This window comes from Podarcis melisellensis (genome assembly GCF_964234715.1).
Source record: "Podarcis melisellensis genome assembly, chromosome: 17".
NCBI classification, from domain to species: domain Eukaryota; kingdom Metazoa; phylum Chordata; class Lepidosauria; order Squamata; family Lacertidae; genus Podarcis; species Podarcis melisellensis.
The window spans coordinates 16,640,738-16,667,686 of record NC_138534.1 but is presented as its reverse complement, the minus strand read 5'-3'; the positions used below and the strand labels follow the sequence as shown (position 1 = coordinate 16,667,686).

At 41.3% G+C, this 26,949-nt stretch overlaps 1 protein-coding gene and 1 long non-coding RNA gene across 3 annotated transcripts in view; both read right to left on the bottom strand.

Annotated features, from left to right (window-relative positions):
• Nucleotides 1-19,475, bottom strand: part of PSIP1 (PC4 and SRSF1 interacting protein 1) — a 21,055-nt gene extending 1,580 nt beyond the window's left edge. The window contains exons 1-15 of one of the 2 annotated variants that reach the window (XM_081895106.1): nt 19,384-19,475; nt 18,923-19,091; nt 14,799-14,875; nt 12,368-12,506; nt 11,240-11,359; nt 9,276-9,374; nt 7,429-7,491; nt 6,715-6,811; nt 5,463-5,538; nt 4,179-4,404; nt 3,576-3,691; nt 2,933-2,988; nt 2,306-2,376; nt 1,764-1,865; nt 657-876 (exon numbers count right to left, since the gene is read on the bottom strand). In XM_081895106.1, the coding sequence (XP_081751232.1) occupies nt 657-876; nt 1,764-1,865; nt 2,306-2,376; nt 2,933-2,988; nt 3,576-3,691; nt 4,179-4,404; nt 5,463-5,538; nt 6,715-6,811; nt 7,429-7,491; nt 9,276-9,374; nt 11,240-11,359; nt 12,368-12,506; nt 14,799-14,875; nt 18,923-18,994 (1,534 nt within the window). In that variant the 5' untranslated portion in view covers nt 18,995-19,091; nt 19,384-19,475. The remainder of the gene's footprint in view (nt 1-656; nt 877-1,763; nt 1,866-2,305; nt 2,377-2,932; nt 2,989-3,575; nt 3,692-4,178; nt 4,405-5,462; nt 5,539-6,714; nt 6,812-7,428; nt 7,492-9,275; nt 9,375-11,239; nt 11,360-12,367; nt 12,507-14,798; nt 14,876-18,922; nt 19,092-19,383) is intronic. The other variant, XM_081895107.1, reaches the window with a different exon arrangement.
• Nucleotides 19,476-23,956: 4,481 nt separating this feature from the next.
• LOC309360502 lies at nt 23,957-26,889 on the bottom strand. The gene is made up of 2 exons (XR_014164194.1): nt 26,728-26,889; nt 23,957-25,651 (listed from the first exon to the last, which is right to left on the bottom strand). It is a non-coding gene; the product is annotated as an uncharacterized lncRNA (long non-coding RNA).
• Nucleotides 26,890-26,949: the final 60 nt, after the last annotated feature.

The following is a 26,949-nucleotide window of genomic DNA, read 5'->3' as shown; positions in this document are numbered from 1 at the left end:
GGCATTGTTATAACACGGGAAACTGCACTGTTAGTGCAGAAACCTGTAACTACCAAAATGGTATTGTACTCAAAACAAGATTTTGTTTTTGTTATCTTCACATACTTAAAAAGCATGCAAGTACTATTATTAGAGCCATAGCTTCCAAATTTGTGGATTCTTGAACACAAATGCAACATCTTCTCAAATTCATTCATTCACTGTTTGCGTATCATGGTTAAGCCATGAGGAATAATCCCTGGTCTAGCATTATGTCCAAACTGGGGATCGTGGTCTGTTTTGCTATGAACCAAATGGAAAGCCAAAACTTACCAATTGTAGCTTAGAGTGAAACAAGCAACCATCACAGGTCTGGGCACAACCCTGAGGTAGGAATTGTGGTTTATTGTTCCTGCTAGGGGAGGAGCAAAGCAGGAGTTCTGTGTGTTCAATGGTAAACCACAACATGAAAACTTTACCATGAAACCTAGTCTGTTGCTACCAATACAGCTAAAGTGTGCTGTGACTAAGCACTGGCAAAGGAGTGCTTTGTATTAAATTCAGAATTCCAGAGCTTATCCGAAACTGGAATATATACAGGAAATGGTGCGCCAGTTAAATTGTGCTAAGAAATAATATTTTTTTTGAAATAAATATTTTTGATGAACTGCACACACCTGTTTGATCTTTGTCCTTTTCAGCTTTCTTATTTGGTCCTTTCTTCCATTGTTCTTTGGTTTTGTTGGCTTCCTCGTGCTGCTTCTGTTCAGCTAGTGACTTATTCAATACTTGTGAAAGAACAGAATCCCCTTCTCCAACAAGAAACATGGTTTTGAATTTGTTGTAGAGCATAGATGATTTTTCCATGATAACTTGGCTGACCTTGAATTTCCGTATCTGTGACAGATATAGATAGATAGACAGACAGACAGACAGACAGACAGATATTTGGGGTGTGGGAGGAGATAGGTCAGTTAATATATGAGAATATCATCAAGTTGCTCAAAGCCACCTAGTATTTACTGAAACAGTCACCATCTATATACCAACACTGATATCAAGACTAAGAAATTGTCCTTATGTAGCTATAATCAAACCCTACCCTCTTTCTCCTGCACAAAGTATTAGCAGTCTTGTGAGAACCCTGAAGTTTGCAGAAGTTGAGAAGCCACCCCAAACAGCTTCACGAGAACTGCATTTGCTCACTGACAACTGAATATTGACTGACTGGGGTTTTGTGGAGTGGGGTGGGTACTGAAAACTGGGCTGGGAGAGGGAATGGAGTGGCTGGAAAAGGAGGATGGAGGAAGAGACACAAATCTAAAAAGGGCAGAAATAATGATCTCATTGCTTGGATGGTTACTTCCTGGTTCATATCAAGAACCTATTTTTCTATGTCCACAGAGATGGAAACTGGAGCTGCCCACAAAAACAAATGAAAAAAGCCAATACTTTGATGAATCTGCAAATGCATACCAGTGTTCCAGCTTACCAACACCTATAACAGTTCGTTGAGAACTAAAGATATGAGAGCACAGAATGCTGTCTGACAGATGGACAGGAATGGAAAACAGAAGGGGGAATAGAGAGGATAACCCCTGAAGAAAAGTACCCCATGGATCAACATTTTGTTGCAATCCCATGTCTATTTTTTTGCTAATTAAGTTTTGCAATCCTTGCCTTGCATTCTACTATTTTTAAACAAAGAAGTTTTACATTAAAGGATTCATGAACAGGCTAAACAATCTTCATAATTTCTCTATCATAAAAGCCACCAATCTTACTTTCTTAAGTGTTGAAATCATCTCCGCATGCTTCTGAGCTTGCTGCATTGTTACTTGAAGTGAAGCAAGTTCATCCAATGCTTCAATGCACCTGTTTACATCCTAATATATGAAAACCCAAATGTTCAATCTCAAGGTGATGGTGGAGGGAACATCACTATTACACACAATTTTGGACAAAACATTGTAAAATTAAAAACACACAAGACTTCAGTGTGATTTTACAGCAGGGATATTTTAACTGAATGGGCTTAACTCACAGAAAATGAACTGTTCTCTTGGGGCACTGTGTATATAGCAAACTATTTTACTCTGACATTCTGCATCCTCACACTAAACTTCATACAGTTAACACCATCTCTCTTATTTAATCCAAGGCAATCAAATTAAGTATATCACTAAGTCAGAAAAGGACACCACTAGGCCAAACCGAAAAGTTGTTTCGTAAGAATATACATTTTTAATTCACTTTAACAATACACAAACAAACACACACTTTTGTCAGCTTTCAGAAACAAATGGTATTAGCACAATATACTCACAAGGTGGTCGATTTTGAGTGAGTTTTTAATTTCTGCATGTATCTTTAGAAGTCGTGAATCCATTGATGTTTCTAAATATTAACAAAACATATCTTAAATGATAGTGAATATAAAATCCGAATGGGGAAAATGCCTTTGAGCAACTTTGAGTAAAATACACCAAAACTGATAAAGCAAAACTGGAAGCCAGTAATAAAACTGCACTATTCTGACTGTACTCAAAATAATATTGGCATACAAATTTAAGCTGAAACGCAGACAATGCAATTTGCTTTTTCATAGCAAAACCAGAACATTTTAGTAAGACTTATGTTCCTATAAAGCAGCACATTCCTACAGACACATTTTAATGTATGAAGTGTACCTAGCACCTTAACGGTATCAGGGATTTTGCAATGACACTATGAATAGAAACAAAGTCTTGACAAGCCATCGAGCTTTCATGTCATAAAGCAAATTAAATTTCTGTATGCTGTCAGTTCCAAGCAGATATTTAAAAGTTGAAATGACATTTACACATGTGGGAGAAAAGGGAACTGCAGAAAAAACACACCTGTGTATGCTTTCCTTTGGGTATACCTTTGTAATACAAAATTTACTAAACATAAAAAACCTTTCACTACAAACCTCGTTTTTTCTCCATCTTCTTAGCTTCCGGTTTTTTGCCTTCTTCTTTGTTTTGCCTATAAAATTACCCAACAATTTAAAGTAAATAATTCTCAACTTCTGGAAGTAAATGAATATTCTTCAGAGACTTAGAGATCAATCCTGGTGGTGGTAGAATCTTTGACAGAGCAACTTCCACAACTAAAGTCATACTGTCTGTTTTCCATTTCTTCTTCTTTTTCTTCTCATTGACTACAATGGCAGTGGTGGGAGTGGAGTTAACTATGTCAGCTACAGAGTAGGCTGGTGCCGTTTCGTGGTCTGTGTTAGGGGGCTTAGGATCCTGTGGATCTGCAGCCACTCTCAACATATCCGTTTCCCTCCCTCTGCCCATGGAGCTCTCTGGAGGTATACTGGGGGCCTCTGGTAGTGTAACTTGTGAGTGTACACACTGTTATGAGAGCAGGTCTCTCCGCCAGCTAAAAGCCACTTAAGCCACTTTCTACTGCCTTTTGGTTATCCAAATGTGCCCTGTGGGATTTCAGCTTAAATAGTATTTACAAAGACACTACTAGACAAAGAATGGTAGAGAATCTTTCTTTTCTTTCAATGTCCTAGTCACATAACTGCTCAATTTTTACAAAAGCAGTTAGAATATACTCACAATTCTACTTCCATTTGCTCTTCCTGCTTACGTTTTCTCTCTGCTCCTTCACGATCATGTTGGGCTTTTAAAATATTCCTTCTGTGAGGCCCTTGGATATTTCTTCCTTTTTTCTTCTGTACCATTTTAATTTTGAATAGAAAGGAAAACTGATTTTAGTAGCTGAAGCCATCAGTTGCTTCAGACATCTTGTAAAGATATATTTGAGCTTTCCCTGACTCATAAAAGTCGGTCTTGTTATGACTGAATTTCTGTTTATATGCTTTTCCAATATTGTTTTTATGTTGGATTCTTGTGCACTGCTTAGATTACGCAGTACAGAAATGCTTTTAAACAAAATAACTCCAAAATAGCCCCATTATTTCCATGAGATCATCAGTACCACATGATGCACAGAGCATATCAGGTCCTTAAAAGTATTTTTGCCATGTGGCACCAAGCCATTGAAGTTGGCCACGGCTTTACATTAAAATCAGGTCCTAACAGTTTACCTCATAAAACAAGAAAAATACATTTCACATGGAGCACCAGAAACTAGCTGCAGAATATAGCTTGGCATGCACCAAAAGGTTTCCCTAACTGAAAGACTGGACAAACACATACTTTATTCCCTTCCTGCTCTTCTCCGTCTTCTTCAGAATCTGAGGCTGATGCTGATCCCACTTTGGGAGTTTTCCTTTTTGGCTCAGCTTCTTTTTTGCCTTCTTTCTTCTCTGGGTCTTTTTTTACATTGTCTTCTTCTCTTTGACTTTCCTCATCCTTTTTTTGCAGTTTTTTGGGTGGTTTTTCTTCAGCTCCCTTTCTTTTACTCTTATCTTCCTCGTGAACACTAAAAGCAATCCAAACCAAAACAGAATACAGTGGTACCTCGGGTTAAGTACTTAATTCGTTCCGGAGGACTGTACTTAACCTGAAACTGTTCTTAACCTGAAGCACTACTTTAGCTAAGGGGGCCTCCTGCTGCTGCCACGCCGCTGGAGCACGATTTCTGTTCTCATCCTGGAGCAAAGTTCTTAACCTGAAGCACTATTTCTGGGTTAGCAGAGTCTGTAACCTGAAGCGTATGTAACCCAAGGTACCACTGTACATTTTCTTTTACCCTCTAGCCAGCTCAATCTCCTTTTCCCTATGAAAATGAATTATTGCATGCGGAACCGTATCTACCAGGAGGTGAAGCCTCCGGAGGGGCATCATTGAGGCTCCTAGTGTCTGTCTGTCTGTCTGTCTGTCTCTGTGTGTGCACGCAAATGAACAAGGGTGCCAAACTGGGTCTTTGACCTGGGTGAAATAAAGCCTAGTTTTGCCCCTGTTTAATGTGAACTAAGGAATGGTCCATACTCCTGACAGCCAACACAAAATTACTTACAGGAGCATGTAAAGCTACTTAACAGCTTGTGGCTCACCATGAATCCAATGATGTTTTCTGAAGCAGCAGCCCTGTGTGCTCCCTTTCATAATGAAGTGTTAATCACTTCATGGATCCAACCAGTCAATCTCCATCTAGTAGCTGTAATAATCCATGAACAATCTAGATCAAGAGACTAGGTGATGTTTCACACATGGCCCCCGCAGCAAGTTGCTCACCTGCTTCTATCCTATGTGGCTGCAGGGAATCCATTGCAATAGGGAGAAGTTCAGTTAGAAATCAAAATGTCTCTTCTGACCTAAAATGAGACTTGGCTATATGTTCATAGGAACCTGCCTGAGGGTATAGGGCATGGCAAATCTGGGGTGAAGCAGAGGTCAACCTATAATAGCAATATGCCCCTTCAAGCACTCATCTGTCAAGTCATTCATACATACTTGCATATTTGATGTAATTTCTATTTTAACCCATTGCATTCCTAACTCTCCATGACAAATGCCAATGCTTAAAAACAAACTTACACATCACTCTCAGGAGGGCAGACTGGTTTAATCAATTTTGGTCTTCCTCTGGGTTTTGGAATCTTTACTTCAGAAGCTGATTCATAAAAAAAGTTTTAATTAAATACAGCCTAACTATTTCACTTTAGCTGATCATTAAAAGAAGAAATTAAAAAGCCAGTAGTAGAGCTTTCTCTTCAACCCAATTTTAATTGACTGTCTTGGAGAGAATCATCCGTACAAGATGACTAATTTAATTAAGCCTAGATGCTGCAGCCCAGGATGTGTTAACCAAACAAAATATACTAATATGTAGAGTGTTATGAAAGGCCTAATACACTGGCTTCTTTGTTTTTCCATAGAGGCAAACAGTTGCAGTCCTTAATAAGCATGCTAATTTATTCTATACTAGAAAATGTACCAAACATACATACACATAAAATAACACACTTTTATTAACATATGTTCTGTATACTTTTGTAACTCTAAAACTGGAGGTTTACAACAACATTGCTCCCAACTCCATAGATAATTATTAGCATAGCTCCCAAGTTTGCAGATACCAATGACATATATTGTTAGATGTATGCCTATGGGATGACAGAAGCAAATTAACCATGCACACTACAATCCATTATGTGTTTGTATGCACAATACTATCTTCCTGTCCCCGTGAAGTTTCACCTAAATATTCCCATTTTAGCAGGTACCCTAGACTCACAGCATAAGAATAAATTTCAGGGGGAAGAGGATAGATGTCTTTGTAAACTGCAGCTATCCCAAATATATTTATTAAAATACTGCAGATGGGCAGATCTCGCTGATCACTGCATTATTGCAGGAGTACAGAAATATACAGAAAGTTTACAACCCATTTTCAAAAAGGTATTGTACAAATGAAACAATGCAATCAAATACATTCACATTAGTACCAAATAGCACAGCTTCATATGTAAAACAATGTTCTATAATAATTTTGTATGACGACGTTACCTGTAGAAAGATCTTTAAACATTTCAAGTTTAAATCATCATTTTGGCCGGTGTACAGTATAAGCAGAATCAAGCAGTAGAGATCTCTCTACCCAATATAAGCACACAGAAAATCAATCCAGGGAGATTTCTCCATATACAACATGCTAGTTTATCATGAGCAGTATGGGGTTTTTTTGGGGGGGGGGTTGTTTTTCCTGCTGGGATGGAGGAGAGGGAGGAGAAAACATAGTTCAACTGACTGCACACATTAGGAACATTTTACAGGCTCTGTAACTTACCAGCTGGCCTTCCTCTTTTAGGACTTGCTTTTGGAGCTGTAGGCACTGCAGCTGTTGCTGCCACTGCTGCCTCTTCAACTTCTGCTTGTTTTTCAGCCTGTATTGAAAACAAATTTCCTCATTTAATTTGAACAAACTGCACAACTGTTCCAAATGTTGGAAGAGCTTATGAAAAATGGATTTTATATAGTATACAGCATAATATATCTGGTTCAGACTGGAAAGATGCAAGCTGAAGTCCCTATTCACTGAGACACTTTGAGTCTGTCACCAGGTTGGATCCTAAGATCCTGTGTGTGCTGCTCAGGGAAAGGGAGCTCCCACTGCTTGCTGATTAAAGAAGACACAATTCCCCCCCAATGTTTCCTTTTCCACCTGAAAATCTGCTTCAGGGGATAAAGAAAATAGATTTTAAAAGGGGCTCCCCATTAGCAGGAGCCCCACTTGACCAAATATCATTAGGTTCATTTGTATCCCACCCACTGTCGTGGAAGACAGAGTAGGCGAAGGGCAGGAAAAAAGTGTGACTGATAGTAAGAGTAAAAAAAAAAGGACTGATTTTATACATATTAGCAACATATTCTGAAGTAATGAATTTTTTGTAGTAATTGTTAAGGTTATTTTTGTGTGTCTTTTCATAGGCAACCAATGGTTTTGAAAAACAATTGACAATCCAATCTGTATTTACCAAACTATAAAAGTTCTAAATATTACCTTTCTTTTTCTCCCCCTCCTAGCCACCTTAGGGATAGGTGCATCATCTGATTTCTCAATATCCTAAGGGCAGAAATAGTACTAAAATTAACTATAAAAATTGTCTGTGTAATTTTGAAATTCTTAAGTTTATGCTAACGCCCCCACCCACCCCATGGAATTCTACATGTCCCAAAGAAGGTGAGTTTAAGGGATTTCTTTTTCTCAAGCAGCAGCCCACATGCTGCATGGCAAACTACCTTTAAAAGGAGAAGATTTTTGACAGCACTTCATATAGCACAAGGGACTTGCCATTCAAGGAAAAAATACTCATTTATACACTTGAAAGTGCGCTCTAATTAAATGAGATTTGTTTTTAGATGTGTTTAGGTCTGAGGCACATTAATTTCATCAAATTGCACAGCTCAAATCTATTTAGCTAGCTATACTCCATTTACATGGATATTTATACTAGGTCTGTGCAAACTAACTACAGCCCCCTGAAGCAATTCCAGCTCACCATTGTTTGTAGTCTTCTCTCATCTCTAAGCCATTGTTTGTATGTTACACTGGTTAGGTAAAAACTGCAGTTCCTACCTGTGCCCCTGGGGTCATGTATAAATGTTTGGGCCTATGTTCCTCCTCTTATACACACCAGCACTGCCTCAGTTACTAGCTAGGATGGTCAGCAACAATAGCATCGACTTCTCCCACAAGGAATCATGTTACCCTGCCAGTATAGGAATGTTCAAGGGGTGAGGCAATAGCTTAGTAGTAGTACATATGCTTTGAATGCAAGAAGACTTAAGTATGAGTCTCTGTCTTCTTCAATAAAAGCATCAGATGGCAGATATTGGGAAAGACCAGTTAGTACTGGTTTTAATAAACTGAGGCTGTGCTAACCAAGTCAGGCTCACATTGCTGCAGCTCCCCAAATGCCAGTGTAACAAGTGGGGTGAGCACCCAGCCAGAGGATGAGATAATCCCTGCATAGCTATGGCCTGGTTCACATGTAATGCTTCAATAATAATTCTATAAGCAGCAAGGAGGTGAACCTTTCCTCCTGTACTGCTGGGAGGACAGCTTCAGCTGTTTCGTTTCACTTTTTATAAAATGTGTCATTTCATATAAACCATACACTCTAGTTTGTTTAATGAGCCAGCTTTATAACCCACATTTTAAAGTTTACTTACTTGGAAACTGACCAGTTTATTTTAAACAAAAATCCAGCAAGCCAAGATTTGTTGAAAGTTGAAATTAAAGTAGGACTTGCATGGGGGGGGAGGGGCAATCAAGCCTCAGAGAATGCAGAGGTTCCTTTTTGCATATGCACAGAGCACTAAATCATGGTTTGGCATTTAATGCAAACACCTCTCATGTCTACTTCCTTCCTTCCTTCCATTCCTGGATTCAGAGGTGCAAAGTGGAGTTGGCACTACTTCCTCCAACTTGTTCAGTAAGCAATCTGCATAGACCATCTGCATCGGACACATCCTCACTATGCAATTAGTCTTGTGAGCTGTTACCAAACTTTAAAGAAGACGGGGGTCAGTCCTGGGAGTTGGAGACAGACCCGCAGCAATATGCACTAATGGAGAAACGGTAGCACAAAAAGAGTGCAGTATAACAGTGGTAGCAATGAGCAGAGAGAAAATGTTACAGAGAGGACAAGGGGTTCAGAAAAACCTGTGTCACTACAAAGAGAGGAGAACCTATGTTGTATTGTGTACAGAGAGAAAAAAGTATTTATGCAGAGCCCAGGTGCTGCTCAAAATGGGAAGCTGTGTGTGACCCTCATTTCCCAAAATTAAATGTAAACTGGGAACAATAAAAAAGAACAACAATCCAAATTTCTCGAAGTCACATACTTCACTAGGTTTTTCTGAAGAATCATCATCTTTCGAGATTTCCATCTCTTTTTCTTCTATTTCAGCTTCAGAGGTTATATTATCCTGCTTAACTGAACCCTGGGAATGAGATACAAATATCATTTTTAAAAATTTACATCTATGTAAGGTCTGTATAGGTGCCTAATGATGAAAGTGCAGTCCTCATGAAGCTACATCAGAATTTGTTTTTGAAAGGCAAAGTAAACATGGTTAACTGTATCCATATGATTTTTTTCATTTTCCAAAAACTTATACTAACATAGATTTCCTAATCTGGGACTGGCAGACACATATAAAATATGTGATAAGAGGATCCCAATGAGATATAGGTTCAGTCCTAAAAATCTTCATCCAAGCTGTCAGAAATGCTCTTTCCATGCAGAACATAGACAGGATATACATAACTTGTACCTTTTTAATCAACCTTTTCTTTTACTAGTGGCCTGTAAGGGGCGTGTCATTGTAAGGTTACCAGGCATACTGGCACAAGTGTCTCAGGTTCCATTTGAACCCCAAACTCTAACATAAGTAGCAGGTATCTGAAGTTCCTCTGTTATCATCATACATTGACCTTAATGCCCAGAAATATTCTGTGCCCCAGAACACTCTCATGCAAGAGAAAGCCATCAGCTCTCTTAACTCAGAGCTGAACAGGCACTTAAGCATGGTTGTGTGCCATCTATTTCTTTGGGATTCAAAACTTTTTCAATAATACACATTGGAGAAAAACATCACAGGATGAGCATCAGTTTAGAAGGTCAACAAGACTTTATGTTCTGTATACAGCTGTAACTATATGAATACGGAAACGGTGTTTCCATGAGCTCTGGCACTCGTCACAGTATCCCATTGTGCCAGAAGCGGTTTAGTCCTGCTGGCCACATGACTCAGAAAGCTGTCTGTAGGCAAATGCCGGCTCCCTCGGCCTGAAAAGCAAGATGAATGTTGTACCCCATAGTTGCCTTTGACTGGACTTAACCGTACAGGGGTCCTTTACTTAACTATATGAATATTAATCAGGTGCATTAATTGTATTCTTTTTGAGGCTGGCTAAAAACCTTTTTGTTTAGTCAAAGCTATCTAAACAGCTTAGAGTTGTTTTTTTAATTAGCCAGTATATAAATCTTGTTAAATATAAATTAACATCAAAATTGCTTTGTGTAGAACTTTATGTAAGTTGTGCCTTGGCTACTGGAAGTGTGGAGCTTCTTTCTGAATAACAAGTGCTGAGCATTCTGCCCCTCCTGTGTTCAGGACACCAGTCTTGTTCAGTCCACAGATAATGAAGTGATCTCAAGTCAAAATCAGCACATGGCTTCCCGCCTTATCTTATTGGGAACCTGATTCCCAATTAATTGTTCCTATAACCAGTGGCAGAGCTTCATGCTCTGGCACTGGGGGGGGGGGCAGAGCAGGCAGGGGCGGGGCGTCCAGCCGCGATGGAACCCCGCCAGGATTGTGCTGCCAGGAGCAGTGCGCTCCCCCCACCCCCCTCTTCCTCCGCCAGTGCCTATAACATCTATGATGTAATGGGCTATGCAACAGGAACAAGAACAGAGCTAGCAAAGACTTCAAATCAGGTGGAGAAGTGATTGCCTCCAAAAGCCTAAACAGAATTCAAAGGAGGAAAATGGTCCAGTTTTCATGTCCCCACCATCCATTTGCAAACAACTTCCCTCTTGCGTCTGTCCTTATAACCTTGATGAAGATGTTCTGGTTTCTTAAACCAATTTTCTATTATATCCAATGAAGGAAACTGATTTACCACTGCCTTTTCCTCTCATACTGCACTTTATACCCTCACCTTTGCCCTATCTTTAACATTACAAGGTGATCGTATACTAAGTTATACTCAGAGTAGACCCAATGAAATAAATTCTTAGCCACTCACGACTAACTTAAATCATAGAATTGTAGCATTGGATGAGATATTGATCACTTACTTTAAGAGCAGTCAGCTTTTTCCTTTTGGGCACCATTTTTTGTTCATTGTCCTCTGTGGTATCTAAGCTAGTTTCTTCATCAGTTTCTTTAACAACTGTAGGGTTAATAGCTGGATGGGGCTATGGACAAAAATATTGACAACATATACGTAAATCAGCAGGAAACAAAGACACAAGAACAGCAATTTCAAAATTGTGTGATTAAAAACAATTAAATATATGCAACGTTTTTATACAACACTTCATCGTATAAAATTTCAGGGTAGCGTGCTGCATAAAGCAAATATTAAAAACACTATACAGAAAACTTCAGTGATTAATGGGAAAATTGTAATAAAATTTACTCAAAGGCTCATTGAACTCACCAGGGTTTACTATGTAATGAATTTAGAAATCCACCCTACAATTAAAGGACTGCATTCAACATAGCACTAAATAGGTTGTTCAGTCAATGCAAGCATTTCCTTTGGGGTTTTTCGTAAATGTTATTGTACTAACCTAGAAGCATACTGATACTTCCCTCATTGGCTACATAAGGACCAGCACTTGGAGAACTGAGTTTGCTGTAAGGATATTTGGGGTAGCCAATGTAGCATCTTCTAAATGTTGCTGGATTACAACTCCCATCATCTCCAACCACTGATCATTTTGGCTGGGCATAATGGGAGTTTGAGTCCAACATCTGAAAGGCTCAACATTGGCTACCTCAAGTATATACAATTCTTTCTTGTCAACAAGCCTTGTAAGAAAGGTCCGCAGCTGCTGCCACTCACTTGTTCTACAAGAATTGTGCTACCTATTTACTCTGGCAGGGGCTGCCCTTCCCTTAGGAAGAAAGCTTCTCAAAAAGGCCTGGGATTGACCATTTGATTAACTGTGAGGAGGTACTCTAAAACGGAATAGTAGTCATGTGAGAAGATAGGTAGAGGCAATGGCATGAAATGTCCAATCCAGTAACGGGGAACCTGATCTATTAAACCACAACAGCAGCATTCTGATACCTATGGTTCCTGAAAACACCATATTGGCATAATAGGCTCAGGACACAGAACAGACACTGTCAGGTCAATAAGGTACTAGAAATAGCTGACTAAATTGTTAGTCTATACACATTAGACAGTAACTTACCTGCTGAGTAGAAAATTTTACTTTTGGATTGTTCACAATTTCCCACAAGCCTTCATTGAAGCCTTTCCTTTTATTTTGTTTGCCATATTTGTCTTTGTTTTCCTCATAGGGGAATATATCTTTTGGTCCCAAAAATGCTCTACAAAGAAAGTGAGACGCCCAAATATTCAAGGTACACTCCACATTTCTTATTAAAACTGGTAATTTGAATGGGAACCGTTTAATATTTAAACCTATTCTTTTAGAAAAGCTTTTCTGAGTGTCATTATTAGCATTCACTAATGAATATAAAGGCTATAATTTCTAAAAGGACAAATTCCTCACCAGCAGCCACAGGTAAATAGTAGAAGTTTTCTCATACACTTGTAACTGAGAACCTAATGTATTCAGTGCTATTTATTCTAAAATTATCAGGAAGAAACAAGAAAACCAATATTGTAGATATTTAGCACTCAAATGCCCCCAAACAACAAAAGCATCTCTCCAAACCTGGCAACAGAAGTACAGGTGAGAATCCACATTTTGAAGCAATATATGCAGGAACAAAAACAGAAGATCCTGACTTCAAATACATAGGTCTCAGTAGGCTGTAACCACACACGTACATTATTTTGGGATTGGAATGTGGAAGTGAAGTCATCCCCCAAAATGAATTAATAAAATATTCAATCCATTTTCCTATCCCTGACTCTCTCCATCACTACTAATCCTAAGTGGCATTTTGCACATTCAACAGTGCTATTGTAGTGAAAAGTGCTGTATCAGTTTTGAAGTTATCAGGGAAAGGATTGAAATTTGACAGTAAATATAATACTACTACATGTCACACTGGAATACTGTGCCTAGATCTAATAATTCCAACTGAAAAAATAACACTGTAGCATTGGGCAAAGTGCAAAGTAACTAAATTAGGAGGGAGAAACTGCAATTTTTTTATATTATAATGACCTTGGATCATAAACATTGATTTTATGCTTTGACGCTAAGCCTCCACTTTGGCATTTGCTACAATAAGACTGCACAAAATGTATGGAAGGCCTAATTCTCAAAGAACTGTGGGTCATGGTGTAAACAGAAGCTGGTCTAACAAAGTATAATGCATATATTCCTTTCACATTTTCTTTCCAGTCTCTCTCTACAATGCCCGACACACTGTCTGCTACTTTCCCCACTCATTCCTACTCCACAGTGTCTCTTAAGAGCTGGAAACTGCTCCAGGGCGCAAAGACCTGCAGGAGAGGCCACTTCACACTAGTTCTATGCTATGCCAAATAACTACCCACAATTCTCAAAACACTTCGCCTCAGCTCCCATGAATGCAGGGTGTACTTTTTGGACACTTTTGTGATGAGGGGAAGGAACTCATAGAAAGCTTATTAATAATTAAATTTGAATTATTTGAGTTCCCTTCACCTGTACATCTCAGGAAAGTTCATAGCATATACAGGATAAAAACACAAAATACGCAATAAAAACAAGAACAAAACCAAAACAAACCAATAATCCCCTCCCTGGTGCAAACACATTTAAAAAGATGTAGGATGTTTGTCAGACCAAGGCCTGGTTGAAGAGGAACATTTTCACCTGATGCCTAAAAGTGTATAATGAAGGCACCAGACAAAGGCGATATTGCCTCTGATAATGGAGACAGTACACAGCCATCATGATAGTATCCTAATGTAATTTAAATACCATCCAAGGTAGTAGCAAATGCTAAATATTCTGGTAGTGATTTTTACAATGTACCCTGTGAATAAGTATTTTTTGTCTATCTTGAATCTACCAATATTCAGCTTCATTGGATTCTAGTATTATGAGGGGGATAAATCCTTTTGTCTGTAACCTTTTTTTTCAAACCATGCATAACCTTATACATCTCTATCATGTCCCTCCTCATTTGCCCTTTTTCTGGACTAAAAAGCCCTACATGTTGTAATCTTTCCTCATAGAGAACTTGGTTAGGTCCCTTCATCATTTTGGTTGCCCTATGCTACACGTTTTTCAGCTCTAGATTATCCTTTTTGAGGTTCATTGACCCACACACCAGCCAATAAGAGCAGTAACGGTTGTTCTTTGTTTCTGTGGGTTTCAACTTCCAGGGCCTCCAAAGGTCAGAACTACAACAAAGAACTCACACCTCCTATCGGCTATAGCATGACAAGAAGTCCTGGTCATGTACTGACATACACTGTTGATTGTGGCAAAATTAAATAACTACAAGTGTAATATAATACAGAATAACAAACAGGGTTCTGTGTTTAGAAAACAAATACTCTTTAGACTAAGCCTGGGAAAAGATCAGTTTCACTAAGTTAACCCAATGTAAAAATGATATTGTCACGCCTCTGTGCTCTAAAATATGTACAATCTATAGTTCAACAGCGAAGTAACTCTATTTAAACCAGTATAGCTTTGTAAATTTAGGACTTACGTTTCATGTGTGCCAAAAAAGAATATAGGCATTTTATTTGTAGGTGGCTTGACTGCTCCATCAGGAACTTCATCCACCTAAGAAAAGGGGGGGAAAGCAACATTTACTCTAAACGAAACACTTTGATTTAGTAGGAAACTACTAAAAGGGGTAAAGAAATCACTGGTGGTTATAATGTTCAGAACACTTGTGAAGTAGGTTGAAAACAGAAGGTCTCACCTATATAAGATGTTAGTCACTGACCACCAAAGACAACAGAGTCAAAACAATTTTCTCTTAAACTGCAATCCTATGTACATTTAATTGGGAGTAAACCTCACCAAGCAGAGCAAGACTTATTGAAAGCAAACATGTATAGGATCATGCTAATAATGAGGGAATGACTCCCTGCTAATTCTGACATTGATTTTGTTGGCTGCTGGAAGAAGGTATCAGTTTGCCTCCCAGTTATAACTGCCCAGCAAGGAGGCATTTCTTTTAATTAGTGTGGTGTTATCCAAAGGGACCACTTTGTTTAGGTAACAAAGCACCATCCTTACAGTTACAAAAGAGCATCAAATTAGCTGTGACAGACAGTTTCACAGGGCAAAGCACTGCAAGGTGGAATTTATTTATTCTTCACTAAATTTATTCTTCAAAAAAGGTACTTTAAAGGGACACTACAGTGTGAAACAGTTTAATTAGAACTTATGAAGAACTGACCTGGATCCTGCAATTATCATCTGAGGCCCTTCATGGGAGGTCTGAATAGGAGCAACACAAGAACAGGCCTTTTCAGTGGTGACTCCCGACTTGACGAATGCTCTCCCAAGGAAGGCTCACCTGGCACCATCTTTATCTAGTTTTAGGCTCTAGGCAAACTGTTCTCTTTACTTGGGCTTTTGGTCCTTAGGTTGTTTTTTTAAGTATTTATGGCCTTTTTTGGAAGGGAAGGATCTGCTAGAACTGTATTTTATTTGTATAGATAAGTCTTTTATTGAAAGGTTTTTATTGATTAGTTTTAGTTTTAGTGTTGCATGTGTAAGTCACTCTATTTTCTTTTCTACTCTGTGTAAATTCTTTTCAATGTGTAAGGTGACCAAGTAATAGTAATAATAATGAAGTTGGATTCTATCCATTTTGGTCTGAATAGGGACAACAGTAAATCTAATCATTGTATTATGACAATAATTGCTATGGTGAACAATCACCATTCTTAATTTGCATTCTTTTAAATGCAGATTTAATCACAGACTGCCACACTTGCTAACTGATGCATGATTCCATAAAAGCTTGTGCTAAACTTGTTAAATCTTCAGGTTACAAGACTTTGATGAACTGCTCTTCAGATGTCTTAATTTTTATAATGTAGCCAGCATAATGTGGCATGTGGTTAGGTGAATGTGGAGAAAAGAAACCCAAAGGATCCATGCTGAACTATTTTTATTTTGGCAATATAGTGCTATGGAAAAAATGTCAAATAAGATTACAGGGTGGGCAGTATGAAAAACCATTAGGATCTGTGCTGTGATCTAGTTCAGTGTTTCCCAACCAGTGTTCCGCGGCACACTACTGTGCCGTCAGACATTGGCTGGTGTGCCGTGGGAGGGAGGCGGGCGAGTCGGGCGGTGAGAGGCGGCGGCGGCGAGGATCCGCGTCGAGCCGGGGGCGGCTCCGCGGTGGTGGTGCCGAGCGGCGGGGCAGCGCGTGCAAAAGGGAGGAGCGCGAGACAGCGGAGGAGGAGGAGGCCGGCATGTCCGGGCAGCAGCAGCAACAACAGCAGCAGCAACTCCCGGCGACGGCTCCTCAAGCCCCGCCGCCGCCCCCTCCTCCGCCCGCTATCGCCGCCACCACCACAACAGCCGCCGCCGCCTCAGTTGCCGCCGTCCCTCAGTCCCTCGCTCTGCTGCCTCCTCCCACCCCCAAAGCTTGGAGGTTCCCCGGCAAGGGGGAGGGAAAAAACTTTCACTTTCGTGCGTCCCTCCCGGCGTGACGCTGCGCGCTGACGTCACGGGGCGGGGCTTTAATGGTGGTGTGCCGTGAGATTTTTTTTCAGTAAACAGGTGTGCCGTTGCCCAAAAAAGTTTGGGAAACACTGATCTAGTTTGTGCACCTTTGAATGCTGGTGTGTGATTCTGTGTCATGCAGAATTGCCCCAAATCTTTTTTTCTCCCCCCCCCTTTTTAATGTATTTGGATAAATATTGACCGACTTCCAATGGGACACAGGTGGCGCTGTGGGTTAAAGCCTCAGCGCCTAGGACTTGCTGATCGAAAGGTCGGCGGTTCGAATCCCTGCTGCGGGGTGCGCTCCCGCTGCTCGGTCCCAGCGCCTGCCAACCTAGCAGTTCGAAAGCACCTCTGGGTGCAAGTAGATAAATAGGGACCGCTTACCAGCGGGAAGGTAAACGGCGTTTCCGTGTGCAGCTCTGGCTCGCCAGGGCAGCGATGTCACACTGGCCATGTGACCCGGAAGTGTCTCCGGACAGCGCTGGCCCCTGGCCTTTTAAGTGAGATGGGCGCACAACCCCAGAGTCTGTCAAGACTGGCCCGTACGGGCAGGGGTACCTTTACCTTTACCTTTTTGACCGACTTCCAAGCAAGTCTTTCGGTACTGGTGAGCAGCATCTTACTTTGACCTTTTCCTCAACAGGCCCCAGTTAGCTCTCTTCAATTTTTTTAAAAAAAGTTTATTAAAGATTTTCCTTGGTTACAAACCTACATACAGCTTCTGGTTTTTTTAATATTTTGATGTGAGACACTAATGTTATAGAAAGTATAAAGAAGAAGAGAGCAGGGGAGAGAGAAGGGAGGTGATAGTAAACTTTCATCCTTTTACATAGTGTATTCTTAAAACAACACCAACCCAATATGAAAGCGTTACTTTGGTAGATTCTATCTGTTATTTTTCCTTGGCAATGACCACCCCCTGCCCTCCCCCCACCTTACACTGTATACAACATCAATGTCTCACATTGAATGTTAACTGGTCAGTAGAAAAGACTCTAGACTACGACCTGAAAATAAGAGACAACAAACATACTTTTCTAACCCAGACATCTTTAGGTAGATGGATAGGTATATTTTTTATTACAGACACATGCAACCCAATGTGTCCCTACTAAATTACCCAAACTAATACCAGTGTACTGGTGAACTAATGCCAGTGTACTGGAAAAAGCAAAGATCACCAGTGTTGAAGCAATGATTCTTCAACATCAACTTTGTTGGACTGGTCATGTTGTGTGAATGCCTGATTATCATCTTCCAAAGCAACTACTCTATTCCCAACTTATGAATGGAAAGTGTAATGCTGGTGGTCAACAAAAGAGCTTTAAAGACTCTCTTAAGGCAAATCTTTAAAAACGTAGTATAAACAATGACAAGAGGAAAACACTGGCCTGCAAGCGCTCCAGTTGGAGAACAGCCTTTACCAAAGGTGTCATGGGCTTTGACACAAAATAAAAAAAAAATCCTTCCAGTAGCACCTTAGAGACCAACTAAGTTTGTTATTGGTATGTGCTTTCGTGTGCATGCACACTTCTTCAGATACCGTGGACTTTAAAGACATTTGAACTCAGGACACAAGGAAGAACCATGCTAAGAGAAAGGCATGCTTGGCAAACCCTCACCAGGATCCACTCCCGCCCGGAAACCTATGTCCCCACTGTGCCAGGACGTGTGGATCCAGAATTGGTCTCCACAGTCACTTATGGACTCATTGCTAAAACCATGTAAATTACCCAAAGCTACGCCATGAGCAGGTAGTGCTCTCAGCCATTCACCTGATTTGGCCCAATCCATTTGCCCAACAAGTTTTTTGGAGGGAGGAATGTGACCCTTTTTTTTGCAGGTCATTAAGACCACCTAGCTGGAAAAAAAATACCCTGAGCCGAACCGCGGCATGTGGGCACCTTGCAATGTGATGGAGAAGTCACTTCCAGGGACGCCACGAACACGCCCCCTCCCTCCCCAAGAGACGGGTGAACCCCGAACCACCCCATTCCTGCAAGAAGAAAAAAAAGCGGGTGGAGGGCAAGGGGGCGCGTCCCCCACGGACGCCCCCCCGCGCGTGAAAAGCGCGCTCGTGGGAACGCAGGTGAAGGAGGGATGGATGAGGGAAGGAGGAGGCGGCGCCTTACTGACCCGGGCTGGCCAATGCGGGTAGCCTTTCATCTTGGCGAAGATCAGGTCCCCGGGTTTGAAATCGCAGCTCATGTTGTTGCTGGTGCTGCTGCTGCCGCCGACACGCGAAAACACCGTCCTCACGACCCTCTTGAGGGAGGAAACAAGGGTTGTGGAGGAAGCACAGCGTCTGAGGTAACCGCAAACACACACGCACGCACATAGATCGGTATACTATATCGGTATAATAGTCAAGGTTTCCCCCTCAGGATCCGCCTCCCCGGTGCTTCCCGGGGCCGCCAGGCCAGCGCTGCCGCCTCTTGCCCCGTTTTGGCGGGAAGGGCTCTCTCCATCGCTCTCCGTGTGAGGGCGGGAGAGGAGGAGGAGGAGAAGCCGCCGCCTCTCTTTTCCCTCACCGGACCCACCTCCCCCCAACCTCCCTCGCCTCACGGAGCCCCAACGGCCGCCAAGCAGCCGCTTACCTGCCCCGCGCACGCGCGCGAGAGAGACCCGCGCGTCCCCCTCCGAGGCTCCCCCCCCTCTCGCTCCCCCTCCCCTCCGCCCTTTCGTAAGAGGGAAGGGAAACAGCGCAGGGCTTGTCAGCGCGGTTCGCGCAGGCGCAGCCGCCCCCCTCGCGCCAGCTGCCTGAAAGCGCGCTCGCTCGCTCTCTGTCTGTCTCTCTTTCGCGCCTGAGCTCGGCGGCGTCCATCCGTATGGGGGGGGAAGATAGAGAGATCGGAGACACGCACAAATGTAGAAAACGCGCGTACACACTGGGTTCTCCCGGGGCAAGTGTCGCTTCAGAGGTCAGTGTGGGTGAGCGGGGAGGCTCGACACTCGGGAGATATGGCGAGACGTGAGAAGGGATTTCCCTTCTTTCCCTCCACCCCCGCTTCTTTTGGGGACAATGGTTCGCTCCGGCTCCTCCTCCCTGGGGCGAAGCGGAGTGATGTCATTTTAGGAGTTTGGGGAGGGCGCCTCTGCTTCGAAGGTGCTCCGAGGGACGTCAGAGGAGCTGCTCCCCCTCCCCCCCGGTCCCATGTCTCGTGTTGGTTGGGGGAACAAAACAATTAGCAATTGGTTTAATTGGCAATGAAATAATAACTAATAAAATATTTAATTATCACAGTGCGTGGGGTGCATGGGATATTATTGTTGCAATTAATGGTCATAAATTAATAGAATACTTAATAATCACAGTAATTATTTCAATAGTTATCACGGTGCGTAGGGTGCATAGGATATTGTTACAATTAATAATAATAGAATAAGCAAAAAGAAAGAATAATAAAAAATAATCACAGTAATTAGTGTGTATTGCTTTGTAACGATTTGTTGGGTCTTTGGACCGTAATAAAGATTGTTGTTGTTGTTGTTGTAATTATTGCAATAATTATCACAGTGCTTAGGGTGCATAGGATATTATTGTTACAATTAATGGTCATGAATTAATAAAATAATTAATCACAGTAATTATTGCAATAATTATCACAGTGCATAGGGTGCATAGGATATTCTTACAATTAATAATAATAAAATAATTTATAATCACAGTAATGATTACAATAATTATCAGTGTGTAGGGTGAATGCAGGATCAAGCCATAATTATTAAAGCAAAATGCTTGCGTATGGCTTGATCCTCTACACCTTATGCACTCTGTCTAAAGGAAGGGTAAATAGGATTACAGTTGTAAGGGAGTGGGGCAGAATCCCTGCTACAACCTTGTTCTTTTCCGCTGGCACCCCCAGCTCAAACCAACTCCAAGTCAAAGGCAAGACCTCCGCCTGAGAGCTGCTTTCTCTTAGAATACAGAAGTCGTTCTTATTTAGGAAATCCGTGCTTATAATCTTGGTTTAGCCTCCATTGACGGGCTTTGAGCTGTGCATTTGGGAGCATGGCTAGAGATGCCAATGTGAAGAAGTGCTGATGGAAAATATATGCAAGTTGGAGGAATGGCTTAGTTGTACGGAAGAAGTATATCAACAACTGCGAAGAAGGTGGAAATGTGGCAGGTGTCAGCAATGGAAAAAGTTGTGCCTACATTTTTATGATTTCCACACTGCTGATAGAGTTGTTGCTGTAAGGAAAACCATTGCCGGGACTGGAATGTATTCAGAGATGTAATATATGAAAGGTACCAGGATCCTGCCGGCCTTTGCCTCTGGTACCTCTGACTCTGCTGTGCCAGAGTATTAGCCAATGTACTTTCGTTTAGTTACTATAGGGTTGGGGGTTCAGATCCTACATTCAGGTCAGCAAGGATCTGTCCCCTTAAAAAAATTTTTATTAATTTTTAATGTTTATGCCTCGCCTTTCAATCAAATTTTTAGAGTAGGCAGCAATAATGCACTACCACCGCCCAAACTCACACATCCCTGCAACCCTTAAGTTCTCTGGCTGATGGATGGAGCCATAATAGGTTCTCTTTAGTTCTGCTGTCTTGAATATTCTTTCTGGCAGGGAAAGGGAAGAAAGTTCCCTGGAACTGTTCCTTCTCCGGTTGATTGGAAGGAGAACAGCTATTCGCCATGGTGGCTAAAACTGAACTTCTACGTACAGAAAAAGTATATCTTGGAATACCAGAGGCTGAGAAAAAAAATTAGGAACGGCATATCATTTTCACATTCTGCTTTGTTGGGCTGCTGTTTGATTGCTTTTGGAAACAGAATACTGGATTAGCTGGTCTTTGTTGTCATCTATGAAGATACCGTAATTATTATAGATCAGTGGTTCCCCCAGAATTTTTCCTTCTGGACCACTTGAAGATCGGTGAGGGGCCTTCGTTGAACACTTCTTTTTCTTTTGGCCTGTTGTGGCAATTGTAATGCACAGTGCTAGGTGCTGAGCAATTTTAAATTGCATTTAAATTGCTTCATTTATTTCTTATATATTATGCTATTGTATTAAATTTTCAGGAATTAAAAATCAATAGGAATATTTAATGCTATGAATGTGCCATCTCCACAAATGCAGACACACTACATAATACCACCTAAATGAAACAATTTGAGAACCCTGTATACCGTAAATCTTGTGTTCAAGTGGACCTGGAGTCAAATCCCTGCTCAAAAAGGAAGCTCATTCTCAGTTTTAGCTACCTTCGCGGGCTTGTTGTGAAGCCAAAATGCTGTTCTGGGTCCATTGATAGAAGGATGAAATAAAATGGAATGAGCAAATTATTCCCTCAAAAGTAATAGTATCAAGTGTTGCCACTGAGCATATGTGGGAACTGCTTCAACTTTCTGCATGAAATCTCATGAGTGAGTCTGCTGGGTGCAGCTGCTGGTTTAAATTTTAAAATGCTATTTTGAACGCCATTACAAATTGCAAAGCCATAGGTTTGCATTGGTATGTTTAAAAAACCTACACAGCCACGTGCAGCTGAACATTGGCATGAGTTGGCACTTAATTTAATGGTGGCCCTGCACCCTCAGTGATACTGTGAGCTGTCCGCAAAACTCACAGGTCTTGCAGGATGGTGCAACAAGTAGCTAATTTCTTAGCTAGTGTGATTTAAGTAATTAAAAAGAGTGTTGGACTAGGGTTGGAAAGACATCATGTAACCTCAGGGCAGTCCCCATCTACCAACATAATTTACCTCAGTGTGTTGTGGCAAATCTAAGAGGAGGAGTGCTCCAAGCTCCTTGAAGAATGGGAAGGATAAACATATAATAAATGAATTAAATACATTTCTAAAAAGGGAGGTCCTGCTATCAGGACTCAAACCTATGTAGAAGCATGTCTTTCCAAACCACATGCCCCCCAGTAGTTTATAGATACTTAAGACATGAGGAAATTGCCAGCCTCATATCATTAACCAGTTGAAACCCCTTGTGCTCCTCTGACTTTTAAGGGAAAAAAGACAACAATCAATAGTTTCTGCTGAAGAACAATGCTGAAAAACAAAGTTCTATATTCAGCTTTGAATAATAAAGCAAATTGTCTTTCTCCTGAGCGAATTCAAATGTAGATTAAAAAGAGAACAGATATAATAGTACTCACTTAACTGCTTTTCAGTTTTACTGATGCTCATGCCTGGAGGCAAAACCTTGTTAATTTGAACAAATAGTTTTGGGAAAAGTCAGTAGATGTTGCTGTTGTTAAAAAAAATACTACTGATGCAGCAAAGTTTGGAATGTATTGTATTCTAAAATATTGTGCCAACAAAAGCAGGGTTGTATAGCAGCTTTGATTAAACAAGATCCTCCTTGCATTTTTCTATTCTTATTTACATCTACCCTGAGTCTTGAATGCTTCCTCCATCTGCTTCTACTGCACTGTCACCAACATGGGAATAGTCCAGAGGAAAAGGACATTGAAAGCAAAATTGTACTAATCAGTGTCTGAGTGATCATGTTGTTTTTATAGAACAAGAAACAAAATTATGTACTTTGACATATTACTGATAAAAATGGAAGCTTTTGTGTCATACAGAACTCATGTCGGGTTGAATGTAGAGAATAAAGAAACTTAAGAGTCTGTGGATTGTTATCAAATAATCTTATGCCATTTTAAATTTGCTAATTTTTAAGTTGCCAAAATTATCTTTTTGCTTCAACTGTTTAACATGACTACTCCCTGGGAAACTGTTACATGAGAATAAAAAAATGATACCTATATTACTTACGGTATATCCATAGATAAAAGTACAAATCATACTGAGAGTCATACAGTTGCAATCAAAATTATTCAACCTCCATTGCAAATCAGGCTTATTATCAAAATTAACAGACTTTTAGCTGTTTGCAATGAGCAAATCAAACAAAAGCAACTTAAATAGCTCAATACAACAGATGCTTCAAGTGGTTCCCCCTATTTCAGCTGAAATTGCAACTTATACTGGCTTCTCCAGTCTATTATTCAACCCCCTGAATAGAATCCCTCACAACAGCACTAAAAAAGTGTTGTCTCAAGCACACCTGATGCAACTAATCAAATTTTTTGGGGGGGGAGGTGAAGGGACCTTGGCCCTTAGGAGTTGGTTCCCATACATGGAAAATCTGACCCAAGGGAATGCAGCCATCAGGATGAAAAATGACCCCCCACTATGGATTGAATGAGTGAAACTTTATTTGCGTCAGCCATAGGCCATAGCAACAACATTGCAATATACACAGAAAAGAAATAAAAAGCTGATTATATAAAACACAGTCAAATAGTGGATCTTATTCTGATTGCCCCAGCTAAAAACCATTCAATATTTGCTGTCACCTGCTCATCTTGATCTGCCAAGAGAAAGGACACTGTGGCAGTGGTTGGGTGACCCGGAATAGACCAAAGAAGAGGGGTGATGATCACATTCCTCAAGTCTTTATAAAGAGTGCAAGTCAAAAGTGCATGCGCCGATTCAGTGCTGCCATCTCCACAGGGACATAAACGTTTTTCGTGTGGAATCTGTTGCAATCGTCCCTCAAGTATAGCCGAGGGAATACATTCAATCTTGTGAGAGTAAGTGTGCGTCTATATTTTGGAATTGCTAGGTTATGCAGATAGGATGCCAGAGAATCAAAATGGGAAGGTGGATTTCTGGCATGCCTTTTTCTGATGTCATTATAAATAAGGAGTGAGCTGTACATAGCAAACAAGCAAAGGGCAAATGGCTGGTTAGCTGCACCCACCATTGTGAGGCCTGAGGAAGTGATGATGATGATGCCTCTCCAGCTGGTGTTATTGGCTGTGGACGCCCTGTGATGTCATATAAGCACATGGCAGCTCAGTGGATATACAAAAGCGGCCCAAGGGGAAAGCCCAAGGCAAAGCTTGAAAAGGACACTGTGGACAACAGTTGTGTTATTCAGTACTTGGTGATCTCCTTCCGCATGGAGGCGAAGTGGCAAATGGAAGGAGGCCATCATCCGTCAATGAGATGCTGTGGAGCAATGAGAAGGCAAGTGTACCTGCTGAGCAGGACCGCGGCTTGAAAGCGGCAGATATCCATGGTTGGAAGCTGGCGATGGAGCTGGCAGAAGCTGTGATTAGCATGTGGAAGCCCGGGATGCTGCAGGGCCGAAGCTTGTGCACGTAAGCTGGTTGAAATTCACCTTCAGAAGTTCATTGACAAAAGCTGTGTGGATATTTGCGGGCTGATGCTGGGGTAAGTATGAATGGAGAGTGTGGACATAGGTCACCCACCAGACATGGGATGCCTGGGAACTGCATGTTCAGATAGCAGTGTAGGCTGCCCTCCAGGCTCTGGGCGAATGAACCACTAGATATTCATGGGTGGAAGCCAGCGGAGGTTGGCAGGCTGGCCAATGGAGGTGGTTGGATGATAACTATTGAACAAGGGTCATTCCCCTCACCATATCTGTGTTTGTCTTTCATGGATGTCACAAGCCAACGAGGCTTTCCCCGAAAGCAGCAATGAAGGGGACAGCAGAGTTTAAGCAAGCCATCTTCTACTTCTAAATCAAGGTATTTCTAAATACATCTAAGTAACGTTCATGACATTCCCCTTTCCAATACCAGGATGGGAGGCTGTGCAGATGCATCCCTAAGCAGTTGCCATGGGCTACAAACTTCCTGTGATGTCACAAATGGACAGGGTGGCTGAGGGCAAGAGGTAGTTACTAGTGGGAGGTGGCTGGAAGAAGCGAGAAGCCCCAGTAGATGGTTCAGGGGAAATTGGGGCAGGTAGGCAGGGCCAGCTGGATACGCAGAATTTGAATATGGGCTGACTCCCTTCTGTCTACTTGCGTTGCCAACGTTTGTTCTCTCAGGGCTCCTGTACCTGTCTCTCCTGGATCGCTGTAAAACAAGGAAAAACACAGGATTTTGGCCCCAGTAAACAGAAGAAAGTCTTACATTCGACACACGTCACTATTCTAAGGGGCAGGATTTGGCTTCTTTTGGAAGGTCACCTGTAAGCTTATTGTAATTCTCTAATATTTGCTCTTCCTTAAAAATATACACACCTTGACTGTTCATTGCAATTCTGTCTCCTTTTTCACACAGAAGCTTGCCTTCTCCCTCAACTAAGGAGGGTATTATTATCATAATACTTTATTATATTTTGCCGGAACAGCAGGATATAATCTAAAAGCACAATACTCAACACATGATGCTGGCACAAAAACCTTGCACATACACTTTGTAAAAGAACGAAAGTTTACTACCTGAAAGGTAGGTTAAACCAAGAGCCTGTGAGATTCATGATTGAATGGACATTAAACTCACTACTCGCTAGTCCAAGGCTCTTAACAATATATACAGTAGATTCTCATTCCTTTACACTCAGTGCTGAACACTGTGATGCAACTTGCAAATTGTAGTCACAATGATTTGCTAAACAATACGTTTTCTATTTTATCTGTGGAGGTATGTTACGAACCAAATGAAAGACCGATTTGGATGGAAAGAACCTTCAATATAAATAGAATCTGAATGTCCCTAGGTAAAAATCTAGTGCTGTTGCCAGTAATTATTCTCAAACGTTTTTTAAACCCCCCATGGTCCCAATTCGCCAACCTCAGACATGCATTAACGGTAATGTTGTTGGAACAACCTCATAGAATGCATAATTCCAACACAAAATATAACAATTGCCAAGTCATTTGAGAGAATCAAAGCAACATAAAACAATGCAAGCATTTAGGAAATTACACATCTAAAAGCTCGGCGAAATTCCAAAGCGAGAAAGGGAACTCTCAGATCTTTGCTAAAATCTTCTAAAAACAATTTCATAGCTGCGTTCTCAAACGCAGCTCCAATAACCAGTACGGAATGCCATTTATTCGCGCAGAATGCTCTGCACAACTGCCAGCAAACTAATATATTCTATATAATTATTATTTAAAAATGTATGCAGAAATAGCCGTGTGCACCTTGACAAGAGCCCCAGCCTTTTAACGGTTCCTGCATTTCTGCAGAGCGCCAAAACCGGCGGGAAATAAAATGGGGGAAAACCTTGCCTAGCGTCCCCCCCTCCGCGCATGCTCCTTTGCAACATCCGAAGCCGACAGTAGCTGGGAAGAGCCGCCCGGTCTCTTGCCCCTTTGGAACGCGTCGCGTCACAATCGGCAGCTCCTCCAATGGGAAGCCGCGTT